The following is a 22,655-nucleotide window of genomic DNA, read 5'->3' on the forward strand; positions in this document are numbered from 1 at the left end:
CCTAAAAAAGAATGGAATTCTGTCATTTGAGACAATGTGGATCAACCTAGTAGAGATTATGTTAAATGAAATAAGCCAGGTACAAAAAGACAAGGAACACATGACCTTATTTATATGTAGAATCAAAAAAAAGAAGAAGAAGAAGAGAGTAGAATGATGGTTACCATAGCCTAGGGAAGAAGAGGGGAAAGGGAGCAAGGAAACAGAGATTGCTGGTCAAGGACACCAAGTTTCACCTGGACAGGAGGAACAATTTTTGAGGTCTAGTATTCAGTAGGGTGACTATAGTCAATAATGTATTAATATTTCAAAATAAGTAAGAGAAAATTTTAAGTGTATCACCACAAAAAATGTTAAATAAGTGAGAAAAATATTTAATTTGCTCAATTTAATCATTCTACATTGTGTACATATAGCAAAACCATCATATTGTACTCCATAAATATAATTATGATTTGTTGATTAAAATAATATTAATAAAATATGTAGTGTAGATTCTTTTTTAAAAATTTTAAACATATTGCTGACCCTGCAATTCTATATCTAGGAATCTGTCATGCAGAAATACTTGCATATGAACATATGTATGTATGGTATATTCCTTCCAGCACTTAAATGGCTATCAGTCAACAAACACACTCACTTCCATTAAAAGGTGAAAGATATACAGCCATTACAGAGAAAGAGTAGATCATAGGCATATTGTTGAATGTTTTTTATTTGACGTAGCAAAATAGAAAACAATTTTCAGGAAAAACATAGGCATAATATTATTCTTTGAAAAAGAAAACAAAATATTTATAAATTTCTATAAACAAAGAAAATAATCTGGATTCAATACACAGAATTTCTAACAAGGGAATTGTGAATTTTACTCCATCTATATCGCTGACTACCTTTTCACAATAATGTTTTCATGCATTACTCACAGTTGGCCCTCTGTGTCTATGGGTTCTGTCTTTGCAGACTTGACCAAACATGGATGAAAAATAAGTAATAAATAATAAAATCACAACAATAAAAAATAAGATCAAATTTTAAAAACAATACGACCATTTACATAGCATTTATATTGTATTAGATAATATAAGTAATCTAGTGAAGATGTAAAGTATGTGGAAGGATGCATGTAGGTTATATGCAAATATTATCTCATTTTATATAAGGAGCTTTAGCAGCCATGGATTTTGATATCTGGTGAGGGCAGGTCCTGGAACTAATTCCCCTGGAATATCAAGGGACAACTGAATATAGTTTAAAATTAGTAAAAAGTAGTAAAATATACCTATTGACCCCAAATGGCAAGTTTCAGGATTCTGATATCATATTATATGTTAGTCATTAAGAATACTTAAATTGACCAGATATATGGGACATTATCAATGTGATCCATTTAAGGATTGTTTTAGGACACTTATTTAAAATATAGATAGATAAATATATTACAATGTTAACTGAAAGTTATACTAGTTTTAAAAAATCTAAAATCTCACAATTTGAAGTAATGTTACTATATTTTTTCACTTGTTAATGTATACACTGAGATTTTACTATATTTTTAATATTAATCTTTAATATTTTACAGTACCTTAGTGCCCTCTTCGGGCTACTTCAGAAGCTTTTGTTAGTGGTAATTTGGACACATTACTACAAATAATTTCAAAATACTTCAAGTCATGTCCCATTCCCTGAACTTTGGCAAACCTTGTGGCTGCCTCAACTAACAGAATGCAATGAAAGTGATATATCTTAACTTTCAAGGCTTGGTGACAAAAGGTAATACCTCTTCTCTCTCTCTCTCTCTCTGTCTTCCTTCTTTTCCCTGTCTCTGTCCCTCTCCCTGTCTCTCCATATTTCTCCTTCTCTCCCTCTCTCCTTTATTCCTATATTTCTTCTCTCATTCTTGTTTTCTCTCTCTCTCTTTCTCTCTCTTTTGGAGCTTTGTGCCATACATCAATTACCAAAGAAAAAAGTACAGGAATGATCACAGAGATATCATAAGAAAGTAGAGAAAGATTCTTTGTGTGATCAACCTTTACTCAGGCTTCTGAACCTTCTCCTAGGCCTATCTGTGCACTTCCTTGTAAAATTTAGTACTATCAAAAGAGCCTAACTCAGTCAGTTTAGCCAGAAATCCACATCATTGATATCTGATTATCTTCAATATCTTATAAGATTCCTTATCTTCCGCCCTCTCCTAAGTGGACTAACTACCATAGTCTATCTTCAGCAAGAATTCTGTTAGTTCTGTTTAGCCAGAATCCCCTTATACTTGATGTTTCCTCTTGGTAATTTTCCATCCACCAACTCCCATCCTGCTCCTTGACTATAAATTTCTACTTACTCATGCTAAGAGTTGAGTGCAATCTCTCTTCCATACTGCAAGATCTCATTGCAGTGGTCCCTTAATTTATCACAATGGGCATGAAAAGAGATTTTCTCATTGTGTTTTAACGTGTATCACAGAACATATTTTTTCTGTAAAAACTCCCAGTTCTTACAACCAACTGTAGTTTGAGTCTTCCCAAACCAATAATCAAGTATGTACTGAAAAATCTTTAGATGTTTACAGCTCCAGTAACCATACAATTGACTAAAAAAAAACCCAAATAAAAACTATATAGCTGAGTTCAGCCAACATTCTGAACAATGAGAAATGATAATAAAATGGTCATTGTTGTTCTAAGCCCCACAGTGGTGGGTAGTTGGTTATGCTGTAATAAATAACTAAAGATTATTTCTACTTATTTTCATTGCATATAGGTAATATTACAATTAATATGTAGCTACATAAATGGGAACATAACTGTACATAAATATTATATTTTAGAAACAATTATTACCCAGGAAGGGGAGTCAGGCATGGAGGTGTACAGATTGCCCTCTGCACCCAGTTAGCCTGGATATAATCCCTGCAAAACCACTACATAGATACGTGGCATTGGACAAGTTACTTAACCTTTCTCTGTCTCAACTTTCCTCCCAGTGAAACGGAGATGATAGTAATGATACTACTTACCTCCCAGGGTTGTTCAATGGCTAAATGTGTTAACACAGAAGAGTTCTAGAAATTGCTATATGGAGCTTTCTTATGTAGCAAAATTCAATTTGTTTTATCATCATTGTTAAGTGAAGAATAGTGAAAATATTAAATAGATAGAAAAGAGAAGAAAGAATTCCCCTACATAAAGTCCTGTGAGATGTTTGCCTGAAAAGAAAACCAGCTTGGAGTCTCCAGATCCTCTCCCATCACAACGTGTGCTCCTAAAACCCACCCCGACCACTTGACTTAACGTCTATGCTTCTGAGAATCCAGCTATAGGCACTGCTACTAGGAGAGGAGGGAGGTAGCCGCTGGGAGGTGACAAAGAGGCTTCTCTTTTCACATCTGGGTGCAGTGGTGACATCAGGACCTACTTTGGGCATCTCCTTCCCATTCCTCACCAGGCTGCACCACAGAGTTCTGTTCAACACCAGGACACTCAAGGCAGGAAGAGTGCCAGAACAATCCAATTGAAAGTGGGATGCAAATTAAAACCTTCACTGCATACTGAGCAGGGGATCCATAATGCCATCCAAAGGGCTTTCAATATTGATGTGGGTCTTCATCCAGAAGTCCTGAAGTGTTAGGTAGATAGTGAAGGATTCCAAATCTCCTAGGAATAAAAATGGGTGCTATTGCCCCCATCTTGGTCCCGCTCAACCCTGATTCTCCATACCTTGGTGAGAAGTGAATATCCCATGTATCTGCCAATTATAACTTGGTGCACCAGCTGCAAAAGATGCAGAGGACTCTCTAGCCCACAGGCCAGGTCATATGGGTACCATAGAGTCCACAAAGTGACCTAGAACCCACTGTGTAATTGAGGCTCAGGTCATTTGACTCCCAATTGTCTAATTAAAGTGGTTCCATGGTGATGGTGAGTTCTGAAACACAAGTGAGGTCCCTATCTGGACACTATAAAATAGCCAAGTTCCCTCTTTCTCTTTGCTCTCCCTTCTGATTTCCCTACTGCAACAATGGGTCGAGTAGTCATTCATAGCACATGTTCCATGCTTTATAAACCTATATATCAAGCTCTTGCCCTATAATCCTATCTATCTCTCCTCAATTAACCTCATTTTTGTAGTTGCCTAACTTTGGTGTGTCTGGTCATTTTTTGACCATGCACATCCCAAAAACTGATGGTCTCAGACTGAAACCTAACAGAAGGACTCATGTCACCTATATCCAACCCTAATACAGCATTCACTTATGAAGCATGGAGGTTGTATTCCACATTTGTTATTTGATAAATTAGAAATACTTTAGAAAATAATTTAATACAATCTAAAATGTTTCTTGTTTGTCTTCATTGTCCAGACTGCCAGGGGAATACACCTACTTGATCTGGGGAGGCTGTAGAGTTTATTTGAATTAAGCCTTGATGGACCACCAATTCCAGCTTACAGCATGTTACCAAAACACATGCGAATTATAACCCAACAAGCAGTGTAAGAATGTTCCGTCTCTCCACATCCTCACCATCATGGTATATTTTGGGATTTTTTGATACAGTCCAATCTCACTGGAGTTAAGTGATATCTCATTGTGGTTTTTATTTGCATTTTTCTAATGATTAGAGATGTTAAGCAATATTCTACATCGTAATATGATAATATCTGGCATTTCCCCTCTCCTCCTCTATTTTCATTTCTTCTAATCTTGACGGTTTTATTTGAGGGTTCTTTATTGTTGAATGCAATATGACAATAGCAAATGAATTTTGCAAACTTAAGACTCATCTCTAACCCATCACTTTTTTTTCTTTTTTTCTTTTTGCTTCATCCCCCAAACATTGTACATCTTACTTGTTGTGGTTGTATATACACATCCCTACCTCTCCCCTCCCACCCTCCCGACACCTGAAAATGTTACTCCTATATGTCCACTTAGGTTTTGATCCATTAATACCAATTTGCTGGTGAGTATATGTGGTGCTGGTTTTTCCATTCTTGAGATACTTCACTTAGCAGAATGGGTTCCAGCTCTATCCAGGAATATACAAGAGGTGCTATATCACCATTGTTTCTTAAAGCTGAGTAGTATTCCATGGCATACATATACCACATTTTATTAATCCACTCATGAATTGATGGGCACTTGGGTTGTTTTAACATCTTTGCAATTGTGAATTGTGCTGCCATAAATATTGAAGTACAGATGTCTTTTTTATAGAGTGTCTTTTGTTCTTTTGGGTAGATGTCCAGTAATGGAATTGCTGGATCAAATGGAAGATCTACTTGTATCACTTTAAGTTATCTCCATATTGCTTTCCATGGAGGTTGAACTAGTTTGCAGTCCCACCAGCAGTGTAGGAGTGTTCCTCTCTCTCCACATCCACTCCAGCATTTGTTGTTTGGGGACTTTTTGATAAAGGTCATTCTCACTGGAGTTAAGTGATATCTCATTGTGGTTTTGATTTACATTTCCCTGATGATTAGAGATGTTGAACATTTTTTCATATGTTTGTTCACCATTATTCTGTCTTCTTTTGAGAAGTTTCTGTTCTTGTCCCTTGCCCAATTTTTCATAGGGTTGTTTGATTTTTTTTTTTTTTTTTTTTTTTTTGCTGATTTTCCTGAGTTCTAAATAGATTCTAGTTATCAGCCCTTTATCAGACATGTAGCTTGCAAAAATGTTCTCCCATTCTGTGGGTTTTCTGTTTGCTCTCTTGACAGTTTCTTTGGCTGTGCAGAAGCTTTTTAATTTGATCAGGTCCCATTTGTTTATTTTTGTTGCTGTTGTGATTGCCTTTGGTGTCTTCTTCATAAATTCTTTGCCTAGGCCAATGTCTAGAAGAGTATTTCCAACATTTTCCTCTAGAATTCCAATAGTTTCACACCTAAGGTTCAAGTCTGTTACCCAGCGTGAGTTGATTTTTGTGAGAGGTGAAAGGTGTGGGTCTTGTTTCAGTCTTCTACATGTGGCTATCCAGTTTTCCCAGCACCATTTATTGAATAAGGATTCTTTTCCCCAGTGTATGTTTTTGTCTGCTTTGTTGAAGATTAGTTGGCTATATGAGGATGGTTTTATATCTGGGTTCCCAGTTCTGTTCCACTGGTCAATGTCCCTGTTCTTGTTCCAGTAAAAAGCTATTTTAATGACTATAGCCTTGTAGTATAGTTTGAAGTCTGGTAAATTGATATCTCCTATTTTGTTTTAATTGCCTAGGATTGGTTTTGCTATATGGGGTCTTGTCTGGTTCCATACGAAGCGTAAAAATATTTTTTCTATATCAGTGAAAAATGATGATGGTATTTTGATAGGGATTGCATTGACTCTGTAGGTCACTTTGGGTAGTATAGACATTTTAACAATGTTGATTCTGCTGACCCATGAGCATGGTATATTCTTCCATCTGTTTACATTCTCTGCTATTTCCTTCTTCAGTGTTTCATAGTTCTCCCTGTAGAGGTCTTTTACCTCCTTAGTTAAATATATTCCAAGGTACTTTATTTTCTTTGTTGCTATTTTGAAGGGAATGGAGTCTTTGATTTGGTTATTACTTGTACTGTTGTTGGCGTATATGAATGCCTCTGACTTCTGTGTATTGATTTTGTATCCTGAGACTTTACCAAAGCACGAGAGTTTGATCACTTCTGCTCCCATTTGGATGCCCTTAATTCCTCTCTCTTGTCTGATTGCTGTAGCGAGGACTTCCAGCACTATGTTGAACAGAAGTAGAGATAGTGGGCAACCTTGTCTTGTTCCAGTTCTAAGTGGGAATGCTTTCAATTTCCCCCCATTCAGTATGATATTGGCACTGGATCTAGTGTCCAATGACACTCTACAAATAGACACCTGCACTCGAATATTTATAGCAGCACAATTCATAATTGCAAGTCTGTGGAAACTGCCCAAGTGCCCATCAATCCAAGAATGGATTAATAAAATGTGGTATATGTATACCATGGAGTACTATTCAGCTCTAAGAAACAACGGTGATATAGCACATCTCATATTTTCCTGGTTAGAGCTGGAACCCATACTACTAAGTGAAGTATCCCAAGAATGGAAAAACAAGCACCACATATACTCACCAGCAAACTGGTATTAACTGAGCAGCACCTAAGTGGACACATAGGTACTATAGTAATAGGGTATTGGGCAAGTGGGAGGGGGAGGGGGGCGGGTATATACATACATAATGAGTGAGATGTGCACCATCTGGGGGATGGTCATGCTGGAGACTCAGACCTGTGGGGGGAGGGGGGAAAGGGCATTTATTGAAACTTTAAAATCTGTAGCCCCGTAATATGTCGAAATAAAAAAAAATTTTTTTAAAGAATTTAAATTATATAACCAATGTGAAACCAGCTTTATTTTCCACCAGTAGGTAATATTGAAAGAATTTAAATTATATAACCAATGTGAAACTTCATTTTATTTTCCACCAGTTATTTCAGAGTTGCTTTGAACTCTATAAATTTAATGAGTAACAATTAGTGCAAAGATCATCTACATTAAAAAAAACTGTTCAGGAAGTTAGACAAAAATATCTCCTACGTTCTCAAAACAACCCCACATGGCATTGCCTTCAGCACAAGCAGTCCAGGCCGGGGTGAAGGGCCAACAGAGGACAGGAAAACTGATTTTGCTGTGATTCCAAAGGTAGCTGCGTCCTTTGTGGCCTGAGCTGCCTGATGGTGTCCGTTGCCACCAGACCGTCTGTCTCCTGATGACCAAGGCAATGAACTGTAGCTTCTTCCTCGGGGGCTAAAATGGCATCTAGCAAGGCTAGGATTTGTTTGGTATATTTTATTTCTTTATTACTGGACATTAAGTGTCCCTTTTCTATCTAGATGGCTCCATGCACATGAACAACAGGAAAAGCATACCTGGAGTCTGGGTAATGGTCACTTGTGTGCCTTTATCTAGTTGGAGTGCCAGACAAGGGCTGCGAGTTCTGCCTTCTGTGCTGAGGTTCCAGAAGGGAGGACTTCAGCCCTAATATCTGTTGATGGGTTATCACTGCATACCCAGCTCTCCATTCTGTCTGATCCATAAAGCTGCTTCCATTAGTAAATCTCTCTAGGTCTGGGTTTCCTACGGGTGCATCAGTTAGATCCAGCTGGCTAGAATCAACTCATTCAATTAATTATTTGTAAACTGTCATGCACACGTTAGGATGGCATTTGGGGAAGTAAGGTGTCAGGATTAAAGGTAGAGACTGCTCTCAGTGTTATATTTCGGGTATCCTAAAGGATGGTCTGATATCTCTCAAGCCTCCCAGAGGCCAGCCAGTATTCTCCTGTCTGTTCCAGTAAGGGGAGCACACAGTGGGGTGTGCAGAGTGGAGGGCTGGCCTATTGTAAACTTCTCTGCCTCTTGATACAGGTAAGAAGCGGCAGCAATAGCCTGAATGCAAGAAGGGCATCCCTTTGTGACAATGTCCACTTGCTTTGAGAAATAAGCAATGGGTATCTTAATATTTCCCAGATCCTGACTTAGCACTCCTAGACTCATTCCTTGCTTCTTATGCACAAAAATATCAAAATGTTTTTATATATCTGAGAGTCCCAATGCAGGGGCACTCAACAGTTATTCCTAGATATTTCAGAAACCCTTGGCAGTCCCCAGTTCACTCTAACAGATCATTATCTCCTCCCCTTAAGGCATCATACAGAGGCTTAGCAATGAGTCCCAAGTTAGGAATCCAGACGTGACAGAAACTGGCCACGTCTCAGACTCTACAGCTGTTGTCAAGTGAGAGATCTGGCTGCTCTCCAAAGGCCTCCGGCTAATCAGGGAGCAGGTTTCTCTGTCACTGGGAAAACCTGAACTCAAGATATTTAACTGAAGGCTGTAAAATCTGAGCCTTTTTCTTGGATACCTTGGATACAGCCAGGAAGTTTAGAGTCAGAATAGTACTCTTGTTGGATGCTTTTTGTCGTAGTGCCCACAACTAGTATGTCATCAACATATTGCAGTAAATGCCCATCATTTAACTGAGGTCTCAGAGGTCCTTCCCAGGAATCTCCCCAAGAATGGGAGGGGAGTTTTTAAAGCCCTGGGGAAGAGCTGCCCAATAGTGTTGTTGCCTTGATTGCATATCTGGGTCTTCCCATTCGCAAACTGGCAGTTCCTGTGAGTCTGGGCTCACAGGGATGCAGAAGAAGCACCTTTTATATCTGAGAGCCTGACCCAGCAGAGCACACCAGTCAGGGTTGTGAGCAGTGTGTAAGGGATGGACAGTTATCAACAGAAATTAAAACTATGAAATTAAAACTATACCTAAATGAAGGAAAGAATTTGAAGCATGTGTAAAACAATATTAATACTGAGCAAGGATGTATTGATGGTCTCATGTTCATGTACAATATGGAAATGATAAAGTTTGTTAAATATTTTTGACAAAATTTCTGAATATGGATAGTACATGTCTACATAAACTCATATCATATTTAATATTTTTCTTTTCCCCCAGTTTTTCTTTTCTATTCACAGTAATATATTTCTAACTTTTAAAAAGTATCAACTGTGACATAAACAAACTTTGATTTGACAAACTAAATTGTGAAAAGTCAAGTTGTCACAGGAGGAAGGGAATCTTACATCACAAACTCTTCTTGCTGGAATAAACTGAAGGAGTCGCATCTTTCAGGGATTACAGGTTCAAACCTAGATCTAATTATTCCCTTTTTGCCTTCTTTCTTGCTGTAACAAACATCCAGCAGAAAAACAGACAACACTTTGTGATGACGAATATAGCAGTGGCCACACAGGCCAGAAGGAACCCAAGCACATCCAGAGAGTGGTACTGGAACCAGGTGAGGTCGTGGGCTGCAACCCGAAGGTGTTTGGCTCCTTTGTGGCGCATGACAAACTCGATCCAGAAGACTGCTCGATCCAGGGGCTTCATTGGCTGATCATGGTGAATTCTTGATAATTTCATAGCATTCTCTTTATACCTGGAAAAAAGTCATAAATATTCCAACATTGAAAGTAAGCTTATTGGCTACCCACATCAAATTCATGAATGGTTTTGGAAAAGTGTCATGCAAATGACTCAAGGGAAATGTAACAATATTGACATAGAATTTGAATGTTTTGAGCCATCATAGCCAGTTTGATTTTTAAATTGGAATTTTATCATTAAAATATTTTTAAAAGGGAAAATGAGAGGTCAGGTGTGAAAGCTCGTATCTTTCTAGCAGAAGAAATATTATGAGTCATCCCATGTGCTGTAAGTAAGGCAGTGGAAATGCAATCTGAGAATGAGCATCTTGATGTTTTCAAAGGGAATTGTGTCCTGGTGGTTGAAATGGCCCCTGAGAAGTCTCTGCTTCTATTCTACTTTTCTGTCTTCACTCTCTGAAATAGAGTGAAATATCTTCTCTCTAAAGAAGATATGGGAATGACCAGTAAGCAGAGGAGGAGATGCTCAAATTTTAGCCATAAGAGAAATACAAATTAAGACTAATGAGAGACTACTTTACTCACACTATAATGGCTGTAATGAAAACACAGATGAGAAGTGGAAACAGTATGAAGGAACTGAAACCCTCCTGTACTGCTGTTAGTAATGAAAAATGGGGCATGTACATTGAAGAACAATTTGGCAGTTTTTCACAAACAAAATTTGCCATAGGGCCCAGCAATTCCACTAATAATTTCTACTGTCATAATATGAGAAACATATTTTCACACAAAAATGTGCATAACAATGTTTATAATTGGAACAAAAAAATATCCCTGAGCTGCTAAATGGATGGATTCATTATGGTATATTCATGTACCAAAGGACATTATACAGCAATAAAGGGGAACAAAATACTGATACATGCAACAACATGGATAAAACTAAAAAAATTATGCCTAGTGAAAAAAACTACTTACAAAACACCATAAATTGCATAATTCCATTTATGTCAGAATTCAAGAAAGGGTAATTCATACAGACAAAAATAAATGGGCCTTTACCTGGCATTAGGGTCTTATTGGAAAAGACATCTATACCCTATGAAGTTTCTTTGGGGTTGATACAAAAGTTCTAAAATTATATTATGGTGATGGCTTCATGATTCTTTAAAAATACTAAAAATATTAAAATTTTACACTCTAAATAGGTGAACTATATGCATTATAAATTATAGCTCATTATCAAAGCTATTAAAGTAATTATAATATAAAAGTAAATTTAGGGGCAAGAAAAAAGTGACACATTCAGAAATTTTAGGAATTGAATTACAATATTTTATCATATTTGTAAGTTCATTACCCTTTTTTAACTGTGAATTCTGTCTTGTTTTTTAAAATTTATCTTTTTTATACTTATCAATATATTGGAAGTTATGCTTATGTAGAAGATTTTGCACTAATTGTTTACCCATTAAATTTATAGAGTTCAATGCAACCGTGAAATAAATGGTGGAAAACAAAAGCAGATTTTACATTGGTTACATAATTTAAATTCTTTCAATATTAATCTACTGAAAAGGGGATGAATTTCATCTTCATGTTGACAAGAGACCATATCTATCAATACCACTTTTTAAAAGAATTAGTGTACTCACACAGGGTCATTAATGACCGTCCTCAAAGCACTGAGCAAATCTGTCCTTGACATTGTGTTGAAGTCCACTCTAACAGCTGCTCCCTTGGCCTTCATGTGAGCAATGTTGTCTGGTTGATCCGCAAACAAAGGGATGCCCACCATGGGGACCCCGTGGTAGATGGCCTCATAGACGCCATTGGCTCCACCATGAGTTACAAAAGCCTTGGTTTTTGGATGACCTGGAATTGGGTGAATATCAGTAGAATTATTCACTATGAGTCTTAGGAATAAAATGGGAAATGCACAATACAGGACACTGAAAGTGGTAATGTTTTCTAGGTAACAGGTTAGAACACCCAGGACACTGCCCTAAAATTGCTGTCAGATTTCAGAGGAGGAAGCACCTACTTTTGCTGGAGAGGAAAGTGAGGCCTGCATGGAAGAAATGGTGTGGGACTCGAGAATGGAAAAATGGATACAAGATTAGTGAGCAGAAAAGATGAAAAGACACATTTTGGGAAAAAGAAATAAAATGTGTGAAATATAAACAAGAAAGAAGAGAAGGAAAAGATTGAGCATGTATTCATAAAAACACGTTCTCTGAAAGCAACATGCAGTGAGGGAGTCTGACATGTGAGTGCCCAGGGCACAGGGAGAGTGCTGGGAGCAGGGCTAGGGTCAGAGGAAGGACAGGCCACACTTCCCTGGGAGGGTGTGAGCACATTACAGTAAAGCCTGGGAGTTTTTCCCATGAAAAATGCAGAGTCACCGGTAATGGAAGAGCAACTGTTCTTGTTCTGTGTCATGTGGAATAACCTTGCAGTAGGGAGAAGGACAGGGGTGAAGTTGTAGAAATAGGAGACAGACAGACAACCCAGGACGCTATTGAAAAATTATCTGAGAATCAGAGACACCTCATATAAAGTTATTTTGTTTTTGCACATAAAAAATATGAGTGTATGTAACATAATGACAACTGTTGTAGTTTATTCTTCCCCCCTAAGGCTTGACAATAAGTATAAAGTAGTTAGGTTTATTTTTGAGTTTTCAACAATAAATAGTCCATATGTTCATTGCTGTTGACCCACTACCACTCTAATTGGCTGTTAGTCACATATTCAGCATTTTTTCTCCAATATCTTACCAAGAAGGTCATTCTGAGGCAACCATTTGTACAGCCGAGTATTGGGTCCTAAGGTGTCTGGTTTCTTGCCATCAAATCTCCATAGAACCTGTCAGGGTAAAAGAAATACCTTGTTCCATGGTGGGAACTCCAAAGTTATGGCAGGGTAAAGCTCTAAAGGGGATATCGACCATCTAGTTAAATCCCCTCCTTATAAAAGATGAAGAAATGAGAACAAGGTTGTTAGGTAATGAGAACTACTAAAACTCTGAGGTAAATAGGATAACCGGATTTTATGCGCTCATGGTTAGAATCACTTTGATATATAAAGAATTTTAAGTAAGTTAGATGAATGATACTTTCAATAGTAAATTCAAGTATTTGAAAAAATTGACAGTCAATATAATTGTAATATAAAACACATACATCGTAATGATCTTTGCATTTATTTTATTTGTGCATTTTCTACTAGCTGCCATCTTCTAAATTTAATAATATTCTGTTTATTCCTTCTTTCAAATTTTATATTTAATTATCTTGGGCAGTGAATATTTATACTTATGTACACATGATATGTTCATACAGGCACAGAATGTGTAAATTGCAATCATGGGAATTGTGGCTATCACCTCAAGCTTTTCAGTAATATAAATAGTCATTCGTTTATATGTACTTTTTATATAAATAATTTCTTTACAGTTTGACATTATTTGATTTACGAAACTAATCTGTCAGATGAGCTACTTGTGAGGAAGATAGCCATTCTGCATTGGTAGTATGCATGACTACTGTTAGGTAGAATTTATTAAGCATTTCTACCAAGAAAAAGTTCAAGTGGAAATTTTTGACAGAAATTTGGAGTGTTATCACTATTTCTAGTTTTGAAAATTCTTTCAATGTAGAAAAATAGTGCTGGTGGTCAATCGACGAATAGCAACACAGCCGTTGAAAAAGTCCAAAACTGTATTTTCCTAAAATTTTACTTAATAGATCATAAACACTTAGATGATAGGCCACAGAAGTGATTCATATGGTCTACTATAACTAAGCCATTTCCATGGCCAATACCAAAATAAGCTTACTGTAGACTTTGCCGGTCAATCCGTATAAACTTGGATAAATTTTAGACCTGATTACCTTCCACTTGCTATTTTAGTGTTGAAGTATTTTGAGTTTTCAGCAAAAAAGTAGCACAGGTCATTAGGGGAGATAGATAGAAAACTTAAAAAGTCATTCATGAATATACATAGACTGCAAATGTATTCTATATATTATTAATGGGAAATACTTTCCTACTAAATTTTAGGGAAGGAGCCTCTGAACCTCTTCCCATTCCTGCCTTCATTCTGATTGAGTCCTTCCTTTATTCCATTCTCTTTCCTCAATCCAAAAGAGGTGTTTATTTAGTGGTTTGGTCAGAGTCTTGTGGGGCCACGTTTTATAATGCACAGGTTCTACTATTAGGGCAGGATCCCATCTGCAACTTCACATTACATCCAGGCCTGTCCAGCAAGGCAGGTGAGTTTTTATTTCTGTAATTTCACTTGGCTGGATGGGTACCTGGGGTAGTGATTTCTCAGCCCAATCATCCTGTCTCTGAATAGAGACCTGACTGCACACCAAATAGGCTTTTTCCAAATTTATAGGAGTTACAAAAGGTCAGATCACATGAGAAGCCTAACCTGCAATGCATTGCAGACTTTTCTCAATACCTGCTCATTGTGATTGTGCTAGTGCAGACACTCACTAAAATTTAATTTCTTTCTGATAATACCTGTAGTGTGTACAGAGCCCTCAGGAAGTCTGTTAAATAGGATTAAATGACAGGGTAGAATTTAGTGATGTCTGTTTTCAATACCATGATATTTAATAATATCAAAATTTCACTGCACCTTTTCAGTATATTTCTTATAATCACACTGTTAATGCCAATGTTATTACAAATGAAAACCCTCCTATTTACTATTGTAGCATCTTCCATATATATTTTAGTTTTTGAGATGATATCTGAGATAAGTAGAGCTATCCTAACAGTTAATGCTTTTGACAGAAATTTCTGCAGCCGTACTCTTTACAAAGTTGAACAGAGTGATTCAGTAGCTGTCCACCATTAGACGCTTTCTCCAACCTTTTGTGGGATCTGGGCAAGGGCTGCAGCGATCACATTGGCCCTTTCTTCTGTCATGTTACTGAGCATCGACCCCAGAGAAAACACCACAATGCCGTTTTTCCCGGAGCTCTGGACAAAGTCTTCCATCTCCTGTGAAGAAAACATGTGTTCCATCACAAATGGGTGTCAGTATAAGAACGACATTTGAAGAGATTGTTAAAAACATCTAAGAAGAGAAAAAAGCAAGTATTATCAAGAATTAGTAGAGCAAGGGCCATTTTTTAACTGAGCTCATCACTTGGTTTATTTGGAAAGTAATGTGTTTTGTGTGATAGATGGCTTCTATTGTCGGTATTTGTGCAAATATGTGTTTGCATGTGTATGCATGTATGTATGTGCATGGGAGGAAGAAATGAAGTAGAGCTATTACAATATAGTTGGGAAAGATAATGCTAGAAAATATTATACCCAGAATGTTCAATTATATTATTGTCTTTACTATTATAATTTACTTTTTTAAAGGTGGATTCACTAGGCTTTAATTCTATGTGGTTATAGTTTCAAATAACTTTTGTTCATTTCAGGCATTTTTCTATAATATTTTTTGGTTTGGAGCCATTGGAGTTATTCTCTGATTATTACCAGGAGGGTATCTTACTAAGAGTTGGGATGATTTTACATCCACATTTTTTCAGTTCTATAATATTTTCTCCCTCACTTAAAGTGTGTCAGAATTTCCCAGTCTTTTCCCACACACGCACACAGACAGTAGGTGAAGGTTGATAGTCACTGATATTCTGGATTATGATATTGTGGTTTAGAATTATAGGGAAATAGTCCCAAGGGTTCCTTTGATACATAGATTTAGATGGTATATAGGTACATAGTTTAATGATATTTCTTAGGTCATTGTTTATGTATGAGACATTTTTTATCCTGAAATTACACTTGAAATTGCTGTGCTATTTATAACTGTCAGGGAGGGACTGTCCTTGTCCTCTCACTGTGTCCCACGGAGAGCAGCTTTGTCACAGGGGAGAGAACAGCAGGCCTCGCTGTCGTGGAGACCTGGTCACTCTCCTGAGTAGCTCACTCACAGTGTGTAAAGTTCTTGGTGAATATGAGCTTGCTTGGACTTGATTGAGAATGATCTTCACTTGTGTTTTCCATTCTGTGCCCATTTTTCAATATTAATACATTCTACATAGGAATATTCTAAACCATTCAATGTATTCTCCCACCAAAGAAATTCAAACAACCAACACCCCCCACCCTCCACAAAAAAAGGAAAGAGGTGAAAGATCAAAAATAAATGTAGAACCAAGTGTATCCTGGGCATCACATCCAAATCATATTCTCTTTTTGTTGTTGTTCCTTTCTTATTAAATTCATTGTTTATTTCTGCAAAATAATGATCATTTTTTTCTACATCACAAGTAGACTTTCATATGTTAATCCTTGGGGTGAACTCTCTATTTAAAACAGCTATTTACAAAAAGAATAGTTTGAACCAATGACATTAGTTTTAAGAGGAGAGTCACTGTACTTTAAACACTCTTCCATGTAATACATGGGACATCCAGGTATTCTGTGTGATTCCGTTACCTGAAGAAACATTTCTTGTAACTTGTTTTCAATGTTTTGTCTCACTGGCTGACTGCCTATAAAAACCTTCATTCATTCACTATGAAGTAATACAACCTCTCTTTACAGATTCATTACTGATCTCTTTCTGTGATTCCTTTATAAAAATAATACAAGATCAATGTAAGAAATTTTGTAATAGTATAAAAAATTAAAAGCAAAGATATTGATTTTCATCCATACTCTCTGTCCAGATATATTCCCAATTAAAATTTCATGTACTTTCATTATGATTTTTATTCTGTTTATATAGCTCAATGTATTTATGTGATATTTATTTAGAAAATTTTAATTTTTTATTCTTTGATCATTTTGCTTTATTTATTTTTTCTATTTTTTAATTTTTTTTATTTCAGCATTTTATGAGGTTACAAATGTTTAGGTTACATGCGTTTCTTTTTCCCTCCTTCAAGTGTGAGAACTTCAAGTGTGAGAACTTCAAGTGTGTCTTTATAAATTGAAATCAGAGAAAACTTTGTGATATTGTTCTCTACATCATTTTGCCTCTCAGTTTCCAACAAAACTTGCATTATGGTTGATTAATTTTGGGTAAAATTACTGTGGTAATATGGTATGAACAGAATAGAAGTTTTTAATCCTTTTTAATATAAGACATGCAAATTACTTTGAGTTGCCAACTTGATTTATTTTTTGTTTCTATAGTTTCACATACGTATACTTTGAAACCAACAGGTACATGCATTCTAAACGCTTCCTATATTTTACTAAATGTCTTACTACTCTAAAATATAAAAGTATTACCTCAGAACTTAATATTTAATGGAAAAGTTAGCAATTTGTGGGATAATTACTTTGTATATTACTTAATATTTTTATATTATATTTTTTGTATATTACTTAAGTAATGTAATTACTTAATATTTAATGGAAAAGTTAGCAATTTGTGGGATAATTACTTTGTATAATAATTAGAGAATACATTTCACAACTTTTAACTTGAATTCAAATTATCATGCAAGTTAGTAGCAATGGCTAGTGCTAGTAATTATCACTATTTTACTACTAGTTGTCCTGTTCCTTATCCTCCTTCTCCTACTCTCTTCCCTCTCTCACTGACTCTATCATCTTCCCTTAAAGTAAATGGGAAAATTTGTTAGGTTTCAATTGCATAGCATTTTCACTAATCTTACCTCTCCTCTTCTCCCTCATGAAAATTACCATAAACAATTTGCATTCAACTTAAATATTGGGTTTTATTTTTTTTTTTATTTTTTTTTTTTTTTGAGACAGAGTCTCACTTTTGTTGCCCAGGCTAGAGTGAGTGCCGTGGCGTCAGCCTAGCTCACAGCAACCTCAAACTCCTGGGCTCAAGCGATCCTCCTGCCTCAGCCTCCCAAGTAGCTGGGACTACAGGCATGTGCCACCATGCCCGGCTAGTTTTTTGTATATATATTTTTAGTTGGTCAATTAATTTCTTTCTATTTTTAGTAGAGACCGGGTCTCGCTCAGGATGGTTTCGAACTCCCAACCTCGAGCAATCCGCCCGCCTCAGCCTCCCAGGGTGCTAGGATTACAGGCGTGAGCCACCACGCCCGGCTGGGTTTTATTTTTGAATAAGATTTCAGTTTTATGTTGGTGCTAATAAAAAGGTAGACAAAAAATATCTTGTAACAGATTACATTAATATGATAGTGCACTAGAAAGCTTACTTCTTTTGTGTTAATAGTAGAATATTAAAGTAAAATATATTTGGTTCCTATGTTCCTTCCTAAGGAGTATTATTTTATATACTGGAAGAATTCTTTTGTAACTCAAATCTAAGCTCACTTCTCAGATACAAGTAATAGAATTTATTTGGTTTTTATTATATACGCACTGCACATTTTCTCTGTGCTTCTCTCTTAGGCAATTATGAGGTTGAGGCAAAAGTTTCCCCGGGCAGCTTTATTGAGGTGTCCTGTAGACTTGGCCTAAAGCAGGAAACACCTGTTGTGATAAGGTAAACCATCCCTTTGTGCTCTAAGAGGTAAAACTCTGGGATCTCAGTGAGGAATGCTTTCAATGCTGGAGTGAAATAAGTAAACATTAAGTTTTGCTGTCAATATTTTGGGGACACCTTTACATTGGTGAGGAACAGTGTTCCTTTTAAGCTAGAACAATGGTGAAGAGCCTCAACTCTTACAATCAATAAACAAAACCAAACAAGTAGGAATATGTTCACCTTAGGCAGAGATTTGGCAGGTTTGCAATGGAGTCCTCCAATGAATTCAATATTAGGTAAGAATGGGCGTGGAAAATCAAAATCCCAATAGTTTCGAATAAGCCACAGATCAGCTTTCTTCATTGTCTCATAGAATGTAGTGGGTCTGCCTGAAGGGAAGAAGGAAAAGAAAACATAGATGACACAAGAGAGTTGTCATGAGAATATAAAGGTAATTTCTTGAAAGGAGTTGTAATAATGTAGCCAAAGACATATAAAGTGTTTGTGTTTTGATAAAAGAAATATATACACATATTTATATACAGGCATGATTTAATTCGCATGTACTATGTATGTTGCTCATAGGTTTGTATAACAAAAGCAAAGTGCTAAGAGAATTTTCAGAGGAGACTATGTCTCTAATATCACATCAGTTTATTCACAATCATCAGTAATTATAAATATGAGCCAATCTGGAATTACCCATGCATTTGCTTGTTTTCTAAAGCTGCTGTACTAACAAATATACATTTACACATGTCTTTTAGCTCTGCTATCAATTAATCCTACCAAACGCATAAAAACTTCATTGTAATAAGTACTGAATATAGTATCAATGATTTATGAAGGTGGTCTCATGATCCTTGTTGGTTCTCCAAGTTTATAAAGAGTTTGTATGAAAATATAGTTGAAATCCTTGTACATACTACTTTTTTGGGTTCATGTGAGAGCTTAATAATATTAGTATTTCAAGAATAAATATATAATATATATACATGGAATCTAGAATTTTTAAAAAATTATAGAAATGTATAGAGTTTCCTACCCCTTCATTTGGCTCATATTTTACTTAATGTAAATGTAGAATTTAATAATATATAGACACAAACTTGGATGTTCATTTATCAGTAAGATTTTAGGCTTTAAAACAGATAGACTCCAAGCCCTTAGTGAAAGAACATAGAAAGATTGGAAATCTTACATTTTAGTTGTTCATATCTAAGACATGCCTGTCTCTCAACTGTGAAGGAATTGTTTTGTTTCTACAGAAAAAAAAATTTTAATTTCCAAATAAGGAAATTAAGGCACACAAAGAGAAGCAACTTCCTCAATGCTACATTAATAGTTGTGCTAGAACAATGTTTAACTCCTCAATCTACACATCTGCCTTCATCAAGATGTTTCTTGATGTGTCCATTAACTTTTGTTAGGGATGAAAAAAATGTGTAATAAAGTAGTTACTAGATTGCTAATCTGCACATCTATGTCTTGATGTACTGTAGAAGTGGTGGCCACAAGGTTCTAACTGATCCTATAATTTTTGATAATATTTGTGAGATTGATATATCATCTTATATTTTCATATCATAATAGCATTTACAAAACATACACTCGTCTGATTCATAGTCATACAAGCTCACCTTCCAAGGTTTAAGGAAAGACAGGAATTACTAACCACCAATTAAAAACATGACTTACCCAGTACTTCACTGTAGAACTGATCCCACTCCTTCACTTTAATTGTTTGGAACCAAAAGTCAAAATAAAGCACATATATCATATTTTTTACCCTCTCCATGAATGTCATTTGATCACTTAATTCTGACATAAGTACAGGTACATAGGAAGGAGGTACTAGAAGTCTTCCACCATACTTTTCAAATTGGTAGCCAGGAGAGAAGCGGAGACTATACACAAGGGGTGTTTTAAGTATCTCAGCCAGCAGCTCACCGCAGGGACCCATGGCATCAGCAAGAACCACATCAAACTTTGACTCTTGTAGCCTTGTCATAAGTTTCTTGTTTAAAACTGCATCTTTACAGAACTTTCTCATAAATTCAGAAAATCTCCACATGATTTCTTGTACTTGAGAAAAATATGACAAAAATGTATCTTTTGGAAGATTATATATCCATTTATTGATCAGTTGAATGATAACATCTTCAAAATCACTTTTAGTTAAAGACGTAGGAAAAACTTCAAATTTAATACTGGTTGCTTGTTTCCGATCAATGAGAATGGAAATAGGATGTGTCAATACAGTCACCTCATGACCCCTCTGGATAAGTTCATCCAGGATTGTCTTCATGTTCATCCAGTGGCTGTATCCTGTGGGCCACACCAGCACCTTTCCACAAGACCCAGAGCTAAAGTGACCACTCAGTTCTATCAGCAGGAGAACTGAAGCCAATTTCATAGCCATCTTGGTGAAATGCAATGCTGTTTATTCAAGTGGATGGTCTTTTCTGTCATTTCTCATGCTTATAACCAAGGATAAATCAATCCAGTTAAAATTTAACTCATATACTTAAAAGTAAATGCAGTATTTGAACAAAGTGAGCATGTGGTTCCTAATTGGACAAAACAAAGGTAGATGAGCTGTATTTACTCAAGTGTGTTTAATGTCTCTTTCATATTTATAAGTGCTATAATCCAGCTAATTTTGATGACCTGGAATGTGGAAGTAAATTGTGTTATGTAATATATGTTAGGGGACTGTCAAAAATAGTGGCAAGAGAGAGGCTCCTGGGTCTGCAGACCCATGACACAGAACTAGAAATAAGGTAATTATACAGCTGAGTCAGTATTTCTTATATATTATGGTTCAAAGATTTTTTTGTAAAACTTTGTTGATATGTAATGTGTAAACCATATGATTGACCAAGGATTGATTAAAATTAAATGTTTCATAAGACACTCAAAGAATTGTACATCCACTACAACAAATAGTGTTATCTCTCGAAAAGAATTCCTGTGTGATTTAGCTTTAATCTCCTCACCTTGCATTTCTCCACCCTCCTCCCCTAACGCAACCACAAATGTAATTTCTGTGTCTATACATTTTCTTTTTCTATGCAATTCGATAAATGGAATCATAAATTATGTGGTCCTTTATGAGTTGCATTTTTTACTTAGCATAATGTTTAAAAAAGGACATCCATGGCATTCCTTATATAGGGACTTCACTCCTTTTTATTTCCAAATTGTATTGTATCATATGGACAGACACATTTTATTTATTCATTTGTCAATTAATAGACATTGATTTTGTTCAATTTTTACTTTTATGAAAGCCAAAAGTTATTTATTAACATGTATGAATGTTATTTATTGTTTATTGACATCATTATAATGTTGATTTTTATTATTCATTTACAAGCTTTGTATGGACATATTTTGATTTATTTTGGGTATATGCCTAGAAGTAGAATTACTAAGTCATATGCTACTTGTATGTTTATGCTTTTGAGGAATTATCAGACTGTTTTCCATAATGGCTGCACCATTTTCCATCCCCAACAGCAATGGGTTTCCATTTCTCCACATCTTTGCAAGCACTTTTAATTACACATGTGTTGATTTTAGCCAGTGGGAGTGAAGTGATATCTTTATATTTCCTTATTTTCCATTTCCTTATTTTCTAAAGGTGTGGAGAATTTTTTTTTACATTTCTTTATTTTCTAAAGGTGTGGAAACTTTTTTCTTGTGCTTATCAGATATTGTATATATTTCTTGGCAGAAATCTCTATTCAGATCTTTAGCCTATTTTCAATTTACCTATTTGTCTAACTTTTGAATTGTATTTTCAAATATATTTTTGATAATTGTCCCTTATGAAACACATAATTTGCAAATATATTTTCTAATTCTGGTGTTTGATTATCATTTCCTTGATTGTGTGTTTTGAAGCACAAAAGTGCTAGTTTTGATGAAGTTCAATTTATCTATTTTAATTTGGTTGCTTTTGTTGTTGTTATATCTAAGAAACTAATAGCAAATCCAAGATCACAAAGATTAATCTCTATGTTCTATTTTTAGAGATTAGAATTTCTTCTTGATTTTTAAAAATTACTTCAGGGATCAGAAAATGGTGGCTTAGGGGTTACCTCTTGGCTCTCTGCTCCCAGCATAGGAGGTGAAGAATGCAAACAGCTACACATGAGAGGATTGCTCTCCCACAGGATCAGCATCATGAACCTGCAGAGAATTAGTGCAGGACAAGCCGCACTAGAAAAAGAAAAAGGTGTGTTAGAAAATCCACTGCAAAGCCTGGAGAGTGTGAGACATACAATAGGG

The 22,655-nt window shown here is 35.8% G+C and overlaps 1 protein-coding gene across 1 annotated transcript; it reads right to left on the reverse strand.

Moving 5' to 3' along the window:
- Window positions 1-9,317: 9,317 nt before the first annotated feature.
- LOC109729208 (UDP-glucuronosyltransferase 2B4-like) lies at window positions 9,318-20,800 on the reverse strand. The gene is made up of 6 exons (XM_020284266.2): window positions 20,058-20,800; window positions 18,600-18,748; window positions 14,792-14,923; window positions 12,685-12,772; window positions 11,560-11,779; window positions 9,318-9,954 (listed from the first exon to the last, which is right to left on the reverse strand). Exons 1-6 carry the CDS (start codon window positions 20,779-20,781, stop codon window positions 9,675-9,677), a joined length of 1,593 nt encoding a protein of 530 aa, XP_020139855.2. The 5' UTR covers window positions 20,782-20,800; the 3' UTR covers window positions 9,318-9,674.
- Between the last annotated feature and the right edge of the window lie 1,855 nt (window positions 20,801-22,655).

The sequence above is a fragment of the Microcebus murinus genome, chromosome 26 (genome assembly GCF_040939455.1).
Source record: "Microcebus murinus isolate Inina chromosome 26, M.murinus_Inina_mat1.0, whole genome shotgun sequence".
NCBI classification, from domain to species: Eukaryota; Metazoa; Chordata; class Mammalia; order Primates; family Cheirogaleidae; genus Microcebus; species Microcebus murinus.